This window comes from Schistocerca nitens, chromosome 2 (genome assembly GCF_023898315.1).
Source record: "Schistocerca nitens isolate TAMUIC-IGC-003100 chromosome 2, iqSchNite1.1, whole genome shotgun sequence".
Classification (NCBI taxonomy): domain Eukaryota; kingdom Metazoa; phylum Arthropoda; class Insecta; order Orthoptera; family Acrididae; genus Schistocerca; species Schistocerca nitens.
This window is the reverse complement of record NC_064615.1, coordinates 824675311-824696570: the sequence shown is the minus strand read 5'-3', so window position 1 is coordinate 824696570 and position 21260 is coordinate 824675311. Positions and strand designations below refer to the sequence as shown.

At 44.1% G+C, this 21260-nt stretch overlaps 1 protein-coding gene across 2 annotated transcripts in view; it reads right to left on the bottom strand.

The window, feature by feature from the left end:
* LOC126237083 (uncharacterized) overlaps positions 1–21260 on the bottom strand; it is a 190851-nt gene that overhangs the window by 74003 nt on the left and 95588 nt on the right. For both annotated transcript variants that reach the window (XM_049946882.1, XM_049946883.1), the window contains exons 5-6: positions 18982–19132; positions 1104–1386 (exon numbers count right to left, since the gene is read on the bottom strand). In XM_049946882.1, coding sequence (XP_049802839.1) covers positions 1104–1386; positions 18982–19132 — 434 coding nt within the window. The remainder of the gene's footprint in view (positions 1–1103; positions 1387–18981; positions 19133–21260) is intronic.

The window sequence follows — 21260 nt, the reverse complement described above, 5'->3', positions numbered from 1 at the left end:
ATGGTTCATGTGTTTTAAAAATGGCCAGATGGAAGTTAAAGATGACCCTCATTCAGGACACCCTTTCACATTTACCAACAACACACATGTCAGGACCATCAATGAAATTGTGTGCACCAATCGAAGACTGACTTTCTGAGAGATTGCAGAAGAATATAACATTTCAGCTGAATCACGTCAGGAAATCCTGACACAGCGTCTTGGATTGCATTGTGTTGTCACCGAGTTCACCCCACAGCTTATGGGTCACGACCAGAAAGACCTTCGCTTCGAGAACAAGATGTTCCTTAGAGAATCAGAACTTCCTGTGCTCCATACATGAATGGAACAGGAAGAAACCCTAATAACTGGTACAATGGGATGTACCCTCTGCCATGCACCTCACTTTGGTTTGCAGAGTATAGGTGTAGATGTAGATGTGGTGATGAGACAGTTTATGATGTTAGGACAAAGGTTCAATCATCACAATGAGTCAGGGAATGTTCTCCAAGACCAAACAAAGCTTGCCCGGTCAGGTCAAATGTCAAAACCAAGCTGATAGTTTTCTTTGACTTTGAAGGATTAGTTCATCATGAATTCATGCCACAGGGACAAATTGTTAATCAATGGCACTACCAGGACATGTTGTGATGCCTGTGAGAAAATGTGAAGAGGAAATGATCTGAAATGTGGTGAGACAATTTTTGGCTCCCGCACATTCATCCCTGTTGGTATGTGACTATTACACAAAAAACAAAATCATTGTGTTGCCTCATGCTCCGTACTCTCCAGACCTGGCCCCTGCCAACTTTTCTTTATTTACGAAGTTGAAAACCCCATTGAAAGGATGAAGATTTGCAATGATAGAGAGATAAAAGAAAATTCACAGACGGCACTTTGCCTGCGAACCAGCAAGAGGTGTACCAAGACTGCTTCTGGAAGTGGTAAGGTGTTGAAACTCATGTATCATTTGTGGAGGAGATTATTTCAAAAAAGATCATGTACGGTAAGTAAAAGGTAAGCATAGAAAAACTTTGTGGACAAAGTTCTGGAATTTTTTGAACAGACCTCGTATGTGATAGGTTGCAGCCAAATGTGTAAGATACCTCAATGACCACATATACCTGGGTCTGCACTTCTTGAGTTTATCATCGAAGAGCTGTCCCTCTGGGCAGCTCAGAACTGATATGTGATTGGTTATCTCAGGCTTTGTGCCATCCTTGGCAGGTGCTAATGAAGGCAAGCAGACTGCATAGTAGGCAGGTGCATGGGCCAGTGCGTACACTGCACCCAGTTTGCTGCTGCAGTCCACAGCTGCTCCGCAAGAGGTAGGAGTGGTTGGTTCTTTACTCGTAGGACTGTCCATGCAGCTCTTGCTCTCCGGGTCATAGCGCTCATCACATTTGTCTGTGGAGACAGCGTGTGTGATCATAAAATAGTGTTCACTTGCAAATAATTGTTTCTAGTTTGGTACAAACACTGGTTACATGTTCAATGTAATACTGTAAGCAGTTGAATAGTCAAGATGCTGAAAACTAAATAAAGAAAACATAAAAATAAATCGATAGAAATAGAAGAGTGCCAGAAACAATAAGAAAAAGCAGATGGATATTTTTTGGACATTTATAGAAACTGAATGATGACAGGCTGACAAATCAAATGTTCAAGTGTCTTGGGGGAAAGGAATCAATAATGAGTTTGATTTGAGAGGTTAAAAAAGATTTAGAAATGTATAACACAAAAGCAGGAGAATCAGCAGAAACGAATATTTTCAGAAGGAAAGTGCTAAATTTAGAAGGATTCTGCTGTGCCAGAACTGTTCATCGTTTCACATAGTAACCAGTCATATACCAGAATCAAGCAGAGCAAATCTGCAGAGGGCAGTCCAGCAGACAATAGCCAATTGGGTTTGCATACCCGTTGGGCCCGTGGGCAGCAGTGTGACCATTAGAAGTTGCTGACCACATGGTCCTACTTGCCTCTGCAGGATCACACAGCTGCAATTAGACCCAGCGATGTTAAGTCCCATAGTGCTCCGAGCCATTTGAGCCAGACCCAGCTGTACTCTGGCACCTTCAAGGCTGTGCCAGGCCAGTTCAATCCTAACAATCTCTCTGGGCTAGGTGCTGATCATGGTAATGGTTTAGCAATCAGAGTCTCACTGAGGACCCATCAGCATCTTCAATTCCATATTCCAGCCAGCATTCTCCATCACACAGAGCATCCAGTGCTATCCCAGGCTTCGCTGAGACATGGCCTCTATACTGGGCACATGTGTGGATTACAGTATTGGCTGCAGTAGAGATTCATGCTATTAATTTTCTATCTAAAATGAATCCAGAAATTGACTTTGATATTTCTTGGGGCCACGAGCCCAACAAACAGTAAGTGCAACTCTGACTTAACCACATACTGTCAATGTAAAAGCTTATTCAAAGGAGGAGATTTGAGTTCACATGTTTACTAATAAACTTGTTCTGCATTGTTTACCTGGACTAGGTTCTTACTGCACCTCCAGTGGCACAGTGCATATCAGCTGGCAACATGGTGTTTTCGTCATTGAACTCAATTATAAAATGTATGTTACCTCCCAAGTAAATAGTGTTTTCTTACATGTAATTCTCTGTTCCAGCATGTCTGTTACAACAGATACTACCAACCAAGTGTTGATACTTCTCCAGAATATGCAACAGACTCAAGAACTGCAGCTAGAGAAGACTGCTGCCATCAACATGACACTGTCAGAAATCTCCAACTGCTTGTGATGCATCAGTTCACTGGTAAAAGGCACTAGGTGACTAAGCTTGAATAACTTTTTCTGGTGCATGGGATCACAGGTGACGTTTAGAAGTGTGCATACTTTTTAGTCTATGCAGACCCCAAAGTGTAGTAGCTCAATCTAGGGGCTGAGGTTCATGCCCTTTTGTATGCACAGTTGAAGTTTTGTGTATTTGACTATTTTGACTCCCAAGTGCACATCACAGCTGTCTGCAACAAATTTTTCAGCAGCCATAAGCTCAGTGGACAGTCACAGCGGGTATCAATAGCAGCATTATAGGATCTGTACAGAGGCTGCCATTTTCAGTATGCAAACCCTCCCAGTGCAAACAATCTTACATCACATCCTTAGTTCAGGGCATGATTCCCATCCACTCATCTGATGAAGGACTCTGCAATGATCTCCTTAAGCTTAAGGATCACTCATTGGATACATTTCTTCCCATTATTACAACCTTTACACAACCTGTTAGATCCTCAGCAGTGTTGCAGGACCCATCTCAGATGTTTGCAACTCACCTAACTCCCTGGATCCAGTCTCAGCCTTGGCCTTTACACAGGCTCAAGTTGCTCACCACAGGTGAAGACACTTTAGACATGTGATGCCTCCATTAGCTGTCCTCCCATGGTAATTGTTTCATTGCATCAACTGAACTGAATGCTTGCCTGTGTAAAAATGGACAAAAGACAAAAGTTTGTGAGTCATCTCTGAAATGAATGTGGACTGTGCTCACCTATCTCCCCCCCCCCCCCCCCCCCCCGGTTCAGGAACAGAATAGGTGCCTGGTATTTTTCCTCAAGATGTTCTGCATGTCCAGGCTTCTCTCCCTAGACTCTTAATGCTGACTGTGGTTGTCAACACTGTTCCAGTGGTTTTCCAAATTGATACATGCTAATCAATGACCACTGTTGACAGGAAAACATATCACCACATGGGCTCCCGTCTGCTCCAGGTGTTCTCCAAACTGCTCAAGAGCTACAGCAATGACACCTCAAGGTCACAGGTCAGTTCAGTGTGAGATTCTTATTCACAATGAGCATTCTCATGTTTGACGTGATGGGATATAAGCATTCTAGAGTTAGACCCTTTCAGTGCCCTGGGGTTGGAAGTCCATGATTCTACTAACAGTATCCAACTGTTGGTGGCCAGATAATACCTACAAGATCTTTGCTCTGAATATGAATCAGTTTTTTCACATCCCTCTACCAGAGCCACAGGATTTGAGACACATGCCGCATTCCTCCCCTCATCTATGCCTCACTTCTTTAAAGGGCACGCAGTTCCTTTTGAGCTCAGTAGTACACTTTAGAGTGAACTCCAATGCCTGCAGGATTAGGATATCTTGACCCCAATCCCCTGCATTCAGTCGGCCTCTCCCATCATCGATGTGGAAAAACTGAGTGGTTTGTTAAGGATTTGTAGAGACTTCAAAACCATGGTTAATGCCCAGTTCACCATTGGTCCTACCCTATACCTAAGGCAGAAGACATCATGTTGTGCCATACCAGTGGCAAGATCATGACAAAAATTGCTTTGTGTTGTAAAGGATGAGCCAGACAATAAGGGATTTTACTTTATTATATGAGCCTCCAACCAGTAACTTCATTTTTCCATTGCGGCCAAGCCACGGCCGGCAGTGTTAGCTGCCTGTAAATTCTTTCGTCCCACGGTCTAGTAACAGGAAGTCAGCACCGAGGAAGGGCACCTTGATCACGCGCCTCTCTCATGTGCTTACGAGGTAACGCCGCCCCAGGTGTCGCTTAGCAGGCAACGCTCTGGAAAGTTCCATGCCGCCAGCACGGTTTGCTCGGTCCTGACCAATCAGGGTGGAGGAAGCCGCGTGGTGCGTCAAATATACCCGGCCGCCCGTCACCGGGCCCCCTCTCTTGTATTCTTGCTCACCCATGAGTCGGATGCGCGCCCTGTAGCATTGAACATCTCCCGCTTCTCGCGGTGCTGCGGCACTGTGGACTTAGTTTTGGCAGACAACCACTTTCGGTAGCTTCGCGAACAATGTTCGCCAAATTGTAAGCTCTGGCTCACCCTCACCTCCCTAGGCCTTTGTAGCCCCTTTTCAACATGCTTTAGCCGATAAATGGCCTTTCTCTAAAAATTACCCTATTATTCCACAACGCCCACCGCCTGCCCATACCCGCCATCCTGTACAACTGGTGTCAGAAGTGTGGATTGCGTTCCCGTAGTGACTTTGTCGCCACACTAAATTTTTCCCGGCAAAACGCCGTACACTTCGCGCATGAGATGCGCCAACCGGCCGCCACGTTTGCTGCACGTGGGCCGTGGCTGCGCCAGTGAACACCCACAGGGCGCGCGCTGCAGCGAGGCAGCCCACGCTAGTCAGCCACGTGAGCCGGACGCCGCCGCCCTGCCCGCTGCCTGAGTTCGAGGGGCCTGCGTTGTGCTGCGCGACCAGCCGGGCCGCCGTCATCCGCCGCCATCATCTGCCACGCTGCCGCCGCCGCCCACTGCCGCCCGCCGACCACCGCCGCCGCAGCCACTGCACCACGCCGTCGCCGCCACCACTGCGTCGCACCGCCTCCATCGCCATGTAAGTCGCCGCGATGCCTACAACTATAGCTTCAACGATCTTCCGCCACTGGATTGAGAATCTTTGTGGCCGTCCTTTTTTTGTAACAATCATTACTTTTTTCTGGTCACTAGCGTCCCATAATATTGTAAACATGCCAATGGGAACACGAGCGATGGAACGGGATACCCCCGTAGAGGCACCTGCCTCGCAAGACCCACTCGAGGCCATAAATGCGCAAATGCGCCAGTTATTCGCACAAAATCAGGAGCTACTTGAGCAAAACCGCGTCTTGAAACAGACGCTGGAAGCTAGTGCGCGAACTTCCATACCTGTGGCTAGCTCCACCCCTGTAACTAATGCTCAAACAGAGGCAACTAACACTAATTCTGTCTCTAATACAAACGCCACAATTTCTGCTAACATGGCGACTGTAAGCAATTTTCCTGCTGCTGATTTCATCCCCACGTTTTCTGGGAAGTCCCACGAAAATGTGGCTATGTTCTTACAAAATATTTGTGATGTGGGCCGGATGATCTATTGGTCAATGTAGCCAGACTGAAGTTGACAGGGGAAGCCCAAATGTTTATAGAAACGGTGGACGAATTGCGTGACACGCACGAATTTGAAGTATTGGCCCGCGGATTGACTACGCGTTATTCCGATACCAGAGGTACCGCATATTACAGAGATCAATTATCAACCCTTAGGCAGAAGCCTAATGAGGATTTTGATGCCTTTGCAGATCGCATACGAGCAGTGTCTTGTCGTACCTACAAGCTAGGTGAAAATGCCAGTGAAAACAGAATTTTGCGCTCAGAAGCCGAAGCGCGTGCAATTGATGCATTTGTTCGCGGTATTGACCCCCGCATCGGAGGAGAAGTCAAAGCAGCCTCCCCCACTTCTCTGTTTGAAGCTGTTCATTTGGCAATGTTACGCGAAGAGGTATTGCGTTTTTGCGCTGCCGCACCGCGCCCAACGGACCCAGTAGCGGTCCCAGCAAAAGAAGTACTTTGTCAGCGTTGTGGGAAGCCCAACCATACGGCAATGCGCTGTCACGCGCCGTATTGCACTATTTGCCAGACAGTAGGTCATGCTAATAATGTTTGCCCCACAAAGTCACCATTTTCTAATCTAATGCGCGGCCACCGCCGCAACGCGGGGTCGAATCAGGGAAACGCTTGGGGGGCAGGTTCCGCCACCCACCCGCGCCCCCGACAAAAATAATACACCCGGTTAGGACCGAAAACTGTAAAGAGGTGGAACACATTAGTCTAGTTGACATACTCGGGAACAAATTAGTTAGAATTTTAGTTGATACTGGTGCTCAAGTTAGTGTATTGTTTGTGGAGAAAAATGATCGAAGGGTGTTACAGCCACCCCGGTACCATATCAGTGGCCTTGGAGAGGAAGTAATTGTCCCTGCAGGTTCGTGTGTAGTGAACCTGCAAATCGACAAGGGTAAATACAGTCAGAGGATGGAGGTAGTAAGGCTAAAGAAGGGTGAATTTGACATCATACTAGGGAATGACTTCCTGCGCCGTTATCAGGGGATAGTGGATTATCGAACGCGAACTGTGCAGTTCGGCGAAGCAGTTCACCGATTTGGCTGTGCGCACCCCCGTCAGACGCCAGGGAGCTGCGAAAGGCGCTGTTCGCAGTCTCCCATAAAACCGCAGATGTGGGCGATAAAAACCACTGACCCTGTGAGGATAAAAGGCGGAAGTGGAAAGATTCTCTGGATAGATGTCAAAAATCAAGAACAGCGTAAGACAGACATTCTGGTTGACCCGCTCACCCAGAATGATGTTTTAGATCGTCAGTCAGTACATATAAAGAGAAGTATCTGCCGACCGGAGAGGAGACAGAAGGGTTTTGCGATACCAGTAAGTATAGATAATTTTGGTGTAGAAGATGTTGTGATACCGAAGGGTACTATTGTTGCCAGTGGTCAGGAAATTTTTGAGGAAATAAGAGGAGCTGAGAAGCAGCGAGATAAAGATAAGAAAGAAAGAAGAAAGAAATGTTCAGTTAGAGAAGTGCGATATGTCGCGTCGACGATAAGGAGTCAGTTAGCAGAGAAGTTAGGTCATTTAAACAGTGAGGAGAAAAGGATGTTGCAGCCAGTATTAGAGGAATTTTCGTGGTTATTTGAAGAGAGGCAGTTTCTACCGGCTACGGATTTGGTTCAGCACGAAATTCCGACCGGAGAAGCTCAGCCTATTACGCCAGTAGTTCCACTCAAAAAAGCAAGGAAAAAGATAATACAACCGCCTAGACAGCAACGTAGATATGCTCTAAGGTCAAACCCCTATGATTTGCGTTCCAGAGAGTAGATCTGAGATGGTATGTAAACAGTTGAAAAAGTCCTGCATGAAGCAAGAGAATTAATTGACGGAAAACACCGTTGTTACTATACATTAATTGAAGTGTGCATGTTAGTTATAAGTAGACATAAGAATTGGCAACCATTGGTAGCTAGTAATAGAATTTATGACGTCACATGTTAATGAAGTGATTGAAGTTATGTAATCATTTTGTCTTGTCATTTAACGTCTCCAGTAATGTTATCGTAGCAGTCGAGAATTAAAAACACAAACATTCTTTAATCATGGAATTAAGGGGAAAGTTGTCCTTTTCAACAGAACTCTTAGAGAAAGAATCAGTTAATCTGGAATATATCAAAGGGATTCACATTTCACCTGTTAATTTAGTGAATAGTGCACGAACACAGGTATTAAAGCTTTACCATAAAAACATGATACTAATACGCCTTTGTAACTGCCAGTAGATCAGTGACTACATGCAGCCGTCTACCTGTCCTTTGAAAGACGCCCTATTACATGTATGTTTTGCTAAATGATCACACAACGATAAAAACATGAATAAATACGTCCAAGTTAAACAACCAATATGTTACTCTAAAGTAAAAGGAGTCTTCCTCAAGTGCTGTTTTATTGTTTTCATGATGCGATGTTGAACAGACAACAAGGTAAGTTTTTTGGTACCACGTATTTCTGTTTATCAAATGCCACGGAAGGAGTCACGTAAATACCGCCACTGTTGTCTACAGCTGTTCACATGCGCCGAGCCCCGCCCCTCCCTGTCAGCTGGCGATGCGGTCCCCTTCTCTTCCCTTTCCTTCCCTCCCCACCCAACAGCCTGCACAGAGAGAGAGCGGCCATTGCAGTTCCCCCTTCCCCACCACCCGCCTCTATCTTTGTCGCTTGCAGCATCTGCACCTTTCCCCTCGCCCCTCCGCCCCCGTCCCATCGCTGTGCACGCCACGTGCGTAGCCACGCTACACCTTCGTACATTCATACGTTGCAGCTTAAACAGCTAACCTAAAGTGATAGTTATAGAAATAAACTCACCAGCTTTATATTGCCCTACAGATTTATTAGTCTTATCTAAAGATGGGAATCTATTTGTGTTGTCTATCTGTGTTTTCAGTAAGGAACAAAATCGTGAGAGAGGACTTTTTCCTGGTACGTATTGTCTAAACCATCAGGCTTAGCAAACGTTGGAATTTCAGATCGATCTCCGGCTATGTTGTATCACCACCACGGTTAATAAACGGATCTATATGGCGTCAAGGAAGCCGACACTTGTCTCTATATCTGTCCTGTAAACGACCGCTGTGTGGGAAACGCGTTAGCCAAGGAGTTGGGTTTGGAATGCCATCGCAAAATACAGTTTCTATAGAAGCCTAACACCTGCCAGTTACCTAAATTTTAGAAGAACAGAGAGTTTAAGTAAAATAATTGGAACCCGATAGTTTTGTGACCTCTAGCGATTTAAGTTATTAGAGTCCCTTAGAAAAGAACATCCTCCATGCATAACTGTCGTGAACAACATAAGATAATTCTGGAAGGAAATTTTGTGACTGTACCGAGAGATTAACTCCACGCGTAGCAAGAGGACGGACCAAGCGTGAACGCCAGTTATGCTGCCGAGCCAGTGAAACCGGACGCAGCCGTACTGTCAGCTGTGCTGTCAGCAACTTACAATCTCACGAGCGCGACGCATGTCGCACCTTAGCACCTCAAGCTGCACTGAATCTCAACACAGAAATTCTTAACCATTGTATAACGAACCCTATGAATTACTTTATGCACATTTTCAATAGTAAGGAACTTACTTTGCTCCCTACACACTTTTTATATGGCAAATGAACTCTAATTTTATTAAAAACAAAAGTGCCGACAGGTAAGTCATATCGACGTCTTCCGAGATGCAACTAGCTTCGTTGAGCCGCCGATAATGATTATATGGAAGCAGGTAGGTGAGAGAATTAACAAAATGAACAACAATCATATCTTTGAACGATTGACTGGGTGACTGATAATCACAAATATTTGCAAAAACAAATCAACACAGCAAACAGTATATCACATGTTTAATAATTATTGGTCTGTTCATTGAAGGAGACACAAAACCACTTTTCATCAGAATCTTGTTAAAGGAAGTATTAACGTGACATCACACTATTCCACAGCATTACACACAACATTGCCATTACTTAATGACAGTTTTCTTGTGGGTAGAAGTACCAAAGATCAGTTGGTATGAAGACACAAACGAGAGCATAAAGGAATACCAAGGGATGCTTACATTCATTTTGCTACGAAATGTAACTGGAGAGTAAGGAAGTTTTGTTTGAAGGAAAAATTATTTTGAACTTTTGCTTTTGTTGCGGTTTTGCAACCGCTTGTATCACTATGACGAGTTGCCAATTACTTATGTCAAATTGCTTGTGTCTAATTGATTATGTCCAATTACTTATGTCCAATTACTTACATCCAATTAGTTATGTCTAATTACTTTTGTCGATGTATTATTTTTACTATTGTTCATTTTGTCCATGTCTCATTTATGCTATTATCAAATGTTTAGAGAGTTTTAGCTGGAGTCTGCCAGCACCAGTAATTTAGTGTTTGTATCAACCTAGTGTTTCCATGTGTCACTGTGTTACTAGATTGATGAGGATAATCGTTTTGTAGGATTTCAAGTATGCTAGAGTAAGTTCCCGAGTACTGCCAATTATTTGTTTAATAATAATGATGTCTTAGGTAATAAATTGTTTTGGAAGGGTAATTTAGGATGTAACCATGCTTTATTTTCATTTGTATCTGAAAGTTTATCTGGAGGGATACACCACATGCCTACCGCCGTGATAGGTAACATAAACAGAGTGAATCACGCCCACAGAACGAGCAAGCTTTGGCCATATACCTAGTCTGTTGGATGAACAAGAGAACCACACCCGCAAGGGCACGTACCTTACGTGACGCAGCTGGCACCCGCGCGGTCCCTTAGCTGTCTGTGTCGTTCCTTCACTTTTCCGTTTCGCGGCATAGTCCGTTCTACCCACTTTGATCTGTCAACTTTCAGCAGACACAAAACTATTCAGCCCAGACTTTGATCTTCCATCTCGAAGAAGAGTTCACGAGAACAGTGTTCCGTGCTCTCTGACGACAGCTGATCAGGCAACGTCAGACGCGAACCGCGTCTAGCCCGCAGCTAAACGCCAGTAAGCGGAAATCTCTGTTCAAAACCTTGAGCCTTCTTTGTTTCCCCATTGTATTTTCCGAAGGAATACCGATTATTGAAGTAGTAGCATTTAACTGTATGATGTGTCCCAGGACACTGCGATACAAGCAAGGATAAACGGAGTTTTAAGCAACCAGCTGGGCCCGAGGAGGCCAGCACTACAGAGTTACAGAGACGGCGAGTTTAGTCGCAAAATGTTGAGAGGATGAAGACGGCGAATTTGGTCGCAAAGTAAGGTTTAAGGATAGACGGAGTTTTAAGCAACCAGCTGGGCCCGAGGAGGCCAGCACTACGGAGTTACAGAGACGGCGAGTTTAGTCGCAAAATGTTGAGAGGATGAAGACGGCGAATTTGGTCGCAAAGTAAGGTTTTGTTGCAAGATGTTGAGAGGATGAAGACGGTGAATTTTGTCACACAGTAAAGTTTTTTTTTTATGTAAGAGATGTCGAGTTTGAGGAAGAAGTATGAAGCAGCTATTTTGGAATCGCAGAATTGTCGTATACACAGTTAAGTAGGCGATAACGTCGTGTAAACGATGCGCCTTGCACTGTACCTTCATAAAGGGAAAGTCCTTCAGAAATTACGCTCAACTTAGTCTTTTCTAATCCAATTCCTTACGCTTTCTGTTTCCACTATGGAAATCTCTAGATTCTTGTCGAGTTTTGTTTCCCCCCTCTCGTTAGCAACAGCTTTGACATCCAACGACACAATCTACGCCCCACCTGCACCAAACTGGTGTCATTTGTCTTGGTCAGTCTCCATTTATGGTGTTCAGCAAATATATTGAGTTACGAGAAAATTCTTCTCAAAATGTGAATGTTATTACACTTGGATGGTTAGCCCAAGGAGACATTTAACTTCTTTGTTTGTTATTGATATGGCATTTACAACAATTTAATATGATACTTGTGTACTTCACTTTTATATTTTCATGTTTTTATAACAATTATGTTTGGGCTAAAATGGATTTCATAGGAACTTGGTTACGAACCAACTTACTAATGCATAATGTAATTTTAAACAGAACCCACTGTAACAGCTCATCTAGCTTTATGTCACGCGTAATCCCACTTCTATTTTTTTGCATTTGACAGTCGGCATTTGACAGTCGTAGACCCCTCAGCTGCCGCGTGCAGCCCTGATGCCGCGCTGGCCTTGGAAATTATCTGCCGCGCGCCTTTCTGACGCAGCGCGAGATTCGGCCTTGTAGCCAGCTGCCACTGTGACGTAGCCTCCGCGCAGGTCTTTAGCAAACGGTTCCTGTTGGAACACCACTTATAACCTTTCATGCCACTACGCATTACTTAGTATTCGCACCCCTTTAATTATGTTTTTTATACCTGAAAGCCCATTCATGATTACCTTGTCAGCTAACTTACCGGTCTTGTCTAATAAATCAAATGTTCACCTCCTATCGTCAATTGATGACCTGCTAAAACATGAGAAAGGACAAATTTCTTACGTTCGCCTGTTGGCACACTTGAATGAATGACAAACAGCCACAAACTAAATCCAAAAAAAAGAGAAAACAAATACCTATCAGGCATGTGCCCTCCCTTAGTTTTAAGAGTGAAACTGAAATATCAACTAATGTGGAAAAACTAGTGTAGTGTAGTGAAGTGTTCCCTTAGTGATAACTCCCTTTCTGAATGTGTTTGGACTGTGTGAATCTCCACTCATGCCCTCCCTGCGCTGAGTTCCAGTGCATGGACCTGGCCACGGCCATGCCCCCCTCCCGCCGGCAGCCTGCGCGCTGCCCCCTGAGGACAACACACCACGCCGCCTCGTGCCACTCGCCCTCGCCGTGACTCGTCAGTGGTGATATGTTTATATTTTCAACTTATTCCAACAAAAGAAAAAAAAAGACATTTTTTCTTCAACTTAGCAACAAGAACACTTGACATATTTATCTAATTCACACTGCTATGTTTTGTTCTAATTTTGATTTGATATTCTATGATATTTTATGATGTTCAGGTGTTTTACTACGTTTTGATGTTTTATGATGATTCTTGTATACACACAATATTGTTGACATGTGTAAGTCCCCTTGCGACCCTTAGGAGGTCTTTAGAGTCTCTATACCCTCCCATAGATTAAGACCCCTGCCGTCTTCCGTGAGGGCCATTCTTAATCAAGTGATGTTCACTTTCTTTTCCAAGATAAATTTGTTTACATTGAGCAAATTCACGTACGTTCTCCGCTCCCACGGAAGGGGAAGGAATGTAAAGGATGAGCCAGACAATAAGGGATTTTACTTTATTATATGAGCCTCCAACCGGTAACTTCATTTGTCCATTGCGGCCAAGCCACGGCCGGCAGTGTTAGCTGCCTGTAAATTCTTTCGCCCCACGGTCTAGTAACAGGAAGTCAGCACCGAGGAAGGGCACCTTGATCACGCGCCTCTCTCATGTGCTTACGAGGTAACGCCGCCCCAGGCGTCGCTTAGCAGGCAACGCTCTGGAAAGTTCCATGCCGCCCGCATGGTTTGCTCGGTCCTGACCAATCAGGGTGGAGGAAGCCGCGTGGTGCGTCAAATATACCCGGCCGCCCGTCGCCGGGCCCCCTCTCTTGTATTCTTGCTCACCCGCGAGTCGGATGCGCGCCCTGTAGCATTGAACATCTCCCGCTTCTCGCGGTGCTGCGGCACTGTGGACTTAGTTTTGGCAGACAACCACTTTCGGTAGCTTCGCGAACAATGTTTGCCAAATTGTAAGCTCTGGCTCACCCTCACCTCCCTAGGTCTTTGTAGCCCCTTTTCAACATGCTTTAGCCAATAAATGGCCTTTCTCTAAAAATTACCCTATTATTCCACAACGCCCATCGCCTGCCCATACCCGCCATCCTGTACAGTGTGATACATACCTCCAACTCTCACTAGATGATGTGTCAAAAAACATCTTGATCAACGGCACTCTATTTGGAATTTTCTGGTACATATAATCAGCTTCCCTTGGCATTGCCAATGCACCTGTTATCTTTCAACACTACTTAGAACATCTTACATGAAAGGTGCCAGAGATGACCAACTACTTAGGTGACATTACTGTTACTGGTAAAAATACTCAAGATTTAGCCACCAACCTCTACTCCTTATCTGACGCACTCCACTATGCCAATCTCGAATGTAACAAGGACAAATGTAGTTGTTTCTTACTACAAGTAGAATACTTGGGACACATGTTCAGCACATCAGGGATATGGTGCACACTGCACTACATCCTGATGATTGAGGAACTCCTGACTCCCAACAACAGTAAACAATTAAAATCCATATTTGAACAACTTAACTGCTGTAGAAAATTCATTCTTCATGCAATGGCCATTGCTGAACCTCTCCACCAGCTGTTGCAGAAAAATGTTAAGTTGGATTCCAACATGGACAAGGCTGTCAGGGATCTCAAATAAGCATTTCTTCATCCAACATATCTCAGGACCTATGACCCTTCCAAACAGATGCATCAGACAATGGCCTGGGAGCAGTCATTTCCCATGAAGTTAATAGGATAGAATGTCCTATTGCACTCATCTCCAAGACACTACCAAAGTACTACATAATTATAGCCAAATAACGTAGAAAGCACTGGATATTACCTTCGCCTGAAGAAGTTCCATGATTACATGAATGGCAGAAATTTTGCTCCACTAACCAACCATAAATCTCTTTTACCATTGTTCAAGACCAGCTCCAAAATTCCAACCAGAATGGTATGTTGTCTCCAGCGATGGGCATAGTTCCTGTCAGGGTACACCTATGAGATACAGTATAGGTCCACAGTGCACTTGGACTGGACATGGAGATCAACTCCATGCCAGAGATCTGTTTCCACATGGATACAGAATCAGAAAAAGTGGTGGCAAACTTTCACTTGGATTTGGCAGTCATAGCCTGCCAATCATTAGGTGACTCAGTCATCCAGTATCATCAAAATGAACTATCAACTCTCAACAGCATCCTCTTGCTTAAGGGGACAATGGTCATGGTTCCACAAGCCCTCAGACGAAGCATCCTGCCCCTCCCCCACGAAGGTCATTGTAGAAATCAGAGGTGGGCTGCTTGATTTTTTACTGATAGGTTTGAACAACACACAAGTGTTGCTGAGATGTTTCAGGAATTCAATTGGGAATCCCTGGAGGGAAGGTGATGTTCGTTCTGAGGAATACTATTGAGCAAATTTAGAGAACCAGGATTTGAAGCTGGCTTTAGAACATATCCTACCTCCAACATATATTTGTGTAAGGACCATGAAGATAAGATACAAGAAATTAGGGCTCATAAGGAGGCACATAGATAGTGGACCAGGAAAGGAAATGACTAGTAGCGGTCACAGAAGGTCACTGGCCCCACAGTCCTCCTTGCTACACAGGATTGCAAGGCTGCAAATAGACCTGGCTGTGTATTGGCATCTTTACAGTCTTTATGCTGGTGTCCAGGCTGTGCCAGGCCAGTTCATTCCTAACGATGAGCTCTATGGTCCGGGTGCCTATCACAGTAGCGGTTCATCAATCAGAGTGTCACTAAGGAGCCATCAGGGTTTTCAACATCATTTCCCAGCCAGTAATCTCCACTGTGTAGAGCTGCCAGTGCTGTCACTAGGCTTCATGAAGACATGGGCTCTGAAATGGGGACATGTGTGGTCTTTGGTCTTGGCCCTTGTAGTGCTTTGTGTTATTAACTTTTCATTCTAAAGTAAATCCAGAAATTAACTTTGTTATTTCTTGGGGCCATGAGCTCAACAAACAGTTACTGTGTCATTCAAGAGCAACTCTGACATAACCACATTACTGTCAACATAAAAACTTACTCCAAGGAGGAAAACCTACTCCAAGGGGGAGAAATGAGTTCTTGTAGTTACTAATAAACTTGTTCTGCATTGTTTGCCTGAGGCATGTTATTGCACCTCCAGCAGTGCAGTACATATCAGATTCCAAGCCAAAAGCAATAAGAGAATAGGCATGAAGCTGTCAGAAGAAAAAATAGAGAGAGATAGTGAAAAGATGGAAAAATATCGGAGGAAAAGGAGAAATGGACATGAGATGGAATTTAAACTGTCACGTGATCTCTGGTTGGGCAGAACAGAAGGGGGAAAAATTGATCTCACTGTATACTGATAAATTAAGAACGCGCTATACTGGTGCCCCTAAATTAAGAAACCATCAATAATGCACAAATAACACAAGAAAATGAAACAACAGTTAGCACAAAGCTTGAGTATGTCAATTTTACATTAATACTGCTCATAACTGCTACATGAAACCAAAGGGCTTGCAATCCTCTCAAGCCATTTGCACAAAGCAGACAACTGCATAAGATTTCCTGACAAATAAAACTGTGTGTCGGACAATTATTTGAAGCAGACTGTTGCTTATCAAGAATAATGATCTCACCAACTGAGTTATCTATGCATGATTCACAACCAATCTCATACCTTCCATTTGTTTGTTCCCATCTCCTAGCTACTGAACTCTGAGAATCTTTCCCACATGGCTTGTTGGATTGGCATAGCTAGGGTAAGGGATATATTAGAGAAAGAATTAACCTAGTGTTTGAAACTTCCTGGCAAATTAAAACTGTGTGCCCGACCGAGACTCAAACTCGGTCGGGCACACAGTTTTAATTCTCCAGGAAGTTTCATATCAGCGCACACTCCGCTGCAGAGTGAAAATCTCATTCTGGTAACCTAGTGTTTGTTTGTAAAATGGTTCTGACAGCAGTGAGTGTTTCTGATCAACTTATAGTATGCACTTGCTTTGCAGCAAAATAGTTTTGATTTGGCTTTGTTTGTAAGATCAAATTATCTGCAAAAAATATTAAAACACATATGTCTGTGGAGTCACAAATATTTAGGCAGATGCATTGACATCCAAGTCTTTTCACCTCTTTTTCCTAGCATGAATCTTATTGTGTAAGCTCAGATGAGTCGTAATGTTCACAGTACATTACCACCCACCACTTCCCCTTGCCATGTTACAAACACTTTAGGAGAGGAATGGTGTCATAGGTTTAATAGTTACTGTATATACTCAAATAATCCGCACGTTTTTTCCTGAATTTAGGGATGAAAAACTGCGATGCGTGGATTATTCAAAATAAGTTTGGTACTGCTCTGCCTCCAACAATAGATCCCATTATACTATTGATTTGTTGTGGCCTTGGTCTGTGACATGTAAGTAGCACAGTAGCACATTAGAAGTGAAGTGTTAACAACGTTTTCAAACTTGTTAATTATGGCTACAAGTTCTCGTTATTCCTTGTACACTGCTAAAGAAAAACTGAAAATTATTGAAGAAGCTGAGAATATTGGATACTGTGCAGTGGTAAGAAAGTATGACATGAGTGAGGGCTGTATTTGCAACTGGTGAAAAAAACAAAATGCGGCCTTAAGAAACTAACAGTATTTTCTGGGCATTTTGCAGCCAAAAAGCGGAGCATCTGGACCTCAGAAAAAGGCTCTGCGATTATTAGATGAGAAACAACAATATGGATGCTTGGTGACAAGTGAAATGTGCCAACTTAAAGAACTATGCATTACCAATTTCAAAGATAGCTGGGGCTGATTATCAAGATTTTTCAACAGAAATGGGTTAGGATTCCAAAGGAAAACTACCATCACTCATTGGCTTCCATGTGATTATGAGGAAAAATTAGTGCATTTTCATTGTTACATGATAAATGTGCAACACAAACAGTCCTATATGTTATTGCAAATTGGTAGTGCTCTCAACAACACCGTGAACAGGAAAGGAGAATCAAGCATCATGATACGAACTGGCAGCAGTGAGAAGCAAAGGTGTACAGTGATATTGTGCGTAACTGGCGATGGATGAAAGCTACCACCTTACGTGATTTTTAAAAGGAAAACTATACCAGAAATATCAGTGAAAGGTGTATTAGTGAGAGTGAACCAAAAAGGTGGATGGACAACAACTATGTGATTGACCAGGTGACACATGTTTGGCAACATCGTACTGGTGCATTATTGAATTTACATAACATGTTGGTCCTGGACAGCTTCCGTGGACATACAACTAAGGAAGTGCAAGACAAATTACAAAAAGGGAAAACTGCCTTGATTATTATCTCTGGAGGAGTAACATCCATCCTACAACCACTAGATGTGTGTATAAATTGTTCACTCAAAGCTGCACTTAAACAGTGATATATAGAGTGGATGGCTGATGAAAACCACACGTTCACATTGAGTGGAAAAATCAAACAGCTGGATTGGCCCAAGATTGGTGAGTGGGTGAAAAGTGCGTGGGACTCCATTCTGCAACCACCGGTGGAAAAATTCTTCAAAATGTGGGTTCACAAATTCACTGTATGGACCAGAGGATGACGCTCTATGGGGAGATGGTGAAGACAACAATTCTCCCCTCGCTAGTGATAACAATGAAAATGATGATGAATAGAGAGGTAAGGGAGCATACATATTGACTAAAATATTTTATTGCCCATATTAACATTAAATTCTTAAACATGGTAATTTGCTTTTCTTTTTTCCTATCGTAGGTAGGCCTAGAGTCCTGGCTGGTGGGGATAATGTTGCCCAGCTAGCCACCTGGTTACGGGCCAACTGGCAGGCCCACCAGCAGGATAGCTGCATGCCACTGAATTGGTTACATTTTAATGATTTATCAACCAGTACAACAGCATGAGAAGATCATGATGCATTTCTTCAAACCAACTGACATTATATGTAATTTTGAACACATCATTACCTCAGAAAAAAAATTGTGAATAAAACAAATTAAAAGAAAAAATAAATTCCCTCCCTCAAAATTAAGGTGCACAGATTATTTGAGTATATACGTTATACTTACAGCAGGTGGGCAATTGAGATATTATGACTACAGTGAAGAATGGAGAGGAGCTCTGTCAAAATGTTTTAAGTGCATCTCACAAACATCTATGACAATAGGGCACAACATTAAGATCTGAACTAATCACTTGCAAATAGACACTAAATCCATTCATTAGGGAATTCAGGTCATCATCAAAGCTACACAGATAATTGTTTACCGCACTGTGCATTCAAAACAGAATGAAAATACGGTATACAAGGTATCAGAACACAGCACCACACAGCATAAGTTGTGCGGTGGCTTTTGCACAGATACTTACCAGAGATGTGTCCGAGGTCAGTGCCACACAGGTGGTAGTGTATGCAGTCCTCAGGATCTGGGAAGATGCCCGGTTCCAGGCAGCGGAATGGCAGTGGTGGTGGATCCACATCGCATGCTGGACCATCCGGCACGCAACTATTTTGCTGGGTCTGAATCACACATTAATATTAGTAGAGAATCACAACTGTCTCATGATGTTATGGCACAAAATTCTACATTAGAGGACCAAAATAGAAGGAAAGTAACAAAAGCTAAAGAATTTGTGGCGTAGATACATTACCCAGTTGAAGTTTGCAAGTGTGCTGCTGTTCAATTGTTAATCATTGATACCCAGGCTACTGACTGAATAAGATAGTAAAAATTAAATCACTGTCCAATTATTTGGAAGGAATCCAATATGATTTCCAAATCATCCATCCTAATTGGATATCCAGTAATTCCACTATATTAGAGTGAGTGAATCCAAGAATGGTTCCTGCGATGGTAGATATAATGTGATGGTACAGAATCAGATGTAATAAAATATGTGCCAGAATTGCTAATTGCTGGCCCAAATTTACCTTCAGAAGGTGAAATGTATAGTACTTACTGTTATAACCTTTAATCACCAATAAATTGCGTGGATATACAAACGTAGAAACAATAGCTGGTTACATGCTACCAACTCCGTATCTGTCATTCGACTGCCGTGCCGTGACATGCAGCCGGTGCCGTTCATAGCTAGGTGGCGCTCCCATGCTCAGCCGAGTTGCGGAGTGCCTCTATCGCCGTTTGCGCGTACTGACGTGGCGGCACTGTTAAATGTCGTGGCACTGTCACAACACTTTTCCCCCCTTGAAAAAAAAAAAAAACACTCACTTCCTTGGAGACACGGACAGTGCGGAGACATCCATGGTCTCTTGGGAGGACCCAAGAAGATCCCGCGGAGAAACACGAGAGTATGGTCGAAAGTGTCCAGGACGGAAGCTCGTGCATGGAACGTGCCTCCTGGACGAGATGATATATGAAAACTCCGGAGCAGCACCCATAGGTGTCGTGGACCTGGGGGTTCGTGGGCACATCTGGTCATAATGGCGAACAACCATGCCGTCGTCCATACGTATTTCACAAAGCCGGTGGCCGCAAAGAGCCTTGACCACCCCTGAAATCCATTTAGGGTGAGATCCATACTCTCGTACCCACACGTCGGCACCCACCGAGTATTTTCCCACACTAGGGGACACAGTACAAGGCCTGACAGGGTGAAGCAGGTGTGGTAGAGTGCGCGGTTGGTGGCCATGCAAGAGTTCAGCAGGGCTGCGATCACCCAGAGGCGTGAAGCGATAAGAACTCAGAAAATGCAACAGAATTTTTTCATATGGCTTTTGAAAGTGCGGACAAGTCGCTCGACCTCCCCATTCGATTGCGGATGGAAGGGCGGTGCTGTAACATGATGAATCCTGTGTCCAGTACAAAAATCACGGAAGGCCTGCAAAGAGAACTAAGGGCCATTGTCCGTGACGATCGTGGATGGAAGACCTTCTAGCGCAAAGATTTTGGACAAAGCCAGTGTCGTCGCCGCAGTGGTGGGCGACGGACATCGAACAACAAATGGAAACTTCGAGAAGGCGTCAATCAACAGTAGCCAATAAGTGTTATAACCTTTAATCACCAATAAATTGCGTGGATATACAAACGTAGAAACAATAGCTGGTTACATGCTACCAACTCCGTATCCGTCATTCGACTGCCATGCCGTGACATGCGTTCGTAGCTAGGTGGCGCTCCCGCACTCAGGCGTGTTGCGGAGCGCCTCTATCGCCGTTTGCGTGTACTGACGTGGCGGCACTGTTAAATGTCGTGGCACTGTCACAACACTTACTTAGTGCACATACCACTTATTGTCTGGAAAGAAGTACTGTGGGGATAAGACCCATCTGCCATTGACAAGACAATGGGAGTAAAAATGAATTGACACAGGAGAGGGACAGAAGGGGAAGAGGACATGGACTGAGAAAGGGGGGTGGGAGGAGAAGATGGACAGAGAGGGGAAGAGGAAATGGACGGAGAGAAAGGGGAGGAGGAGAAAATGGACAGAGGGGGGGGGCATGTGCAATATATGTAGCATACACATATGCAGGTGAAATTACGAGTAAACAGATAGTGGCCTTAAAAAGTGACACATTTCCTAGCATCCAGGACTAATAGTTTCTTCATCAGTGAGGAGAGGGGGGTTTGGCGTGGAAGGTTAAAAAGGATGGGCTAGTCATTCAGACCCAAGGATGAGAATACTATTTT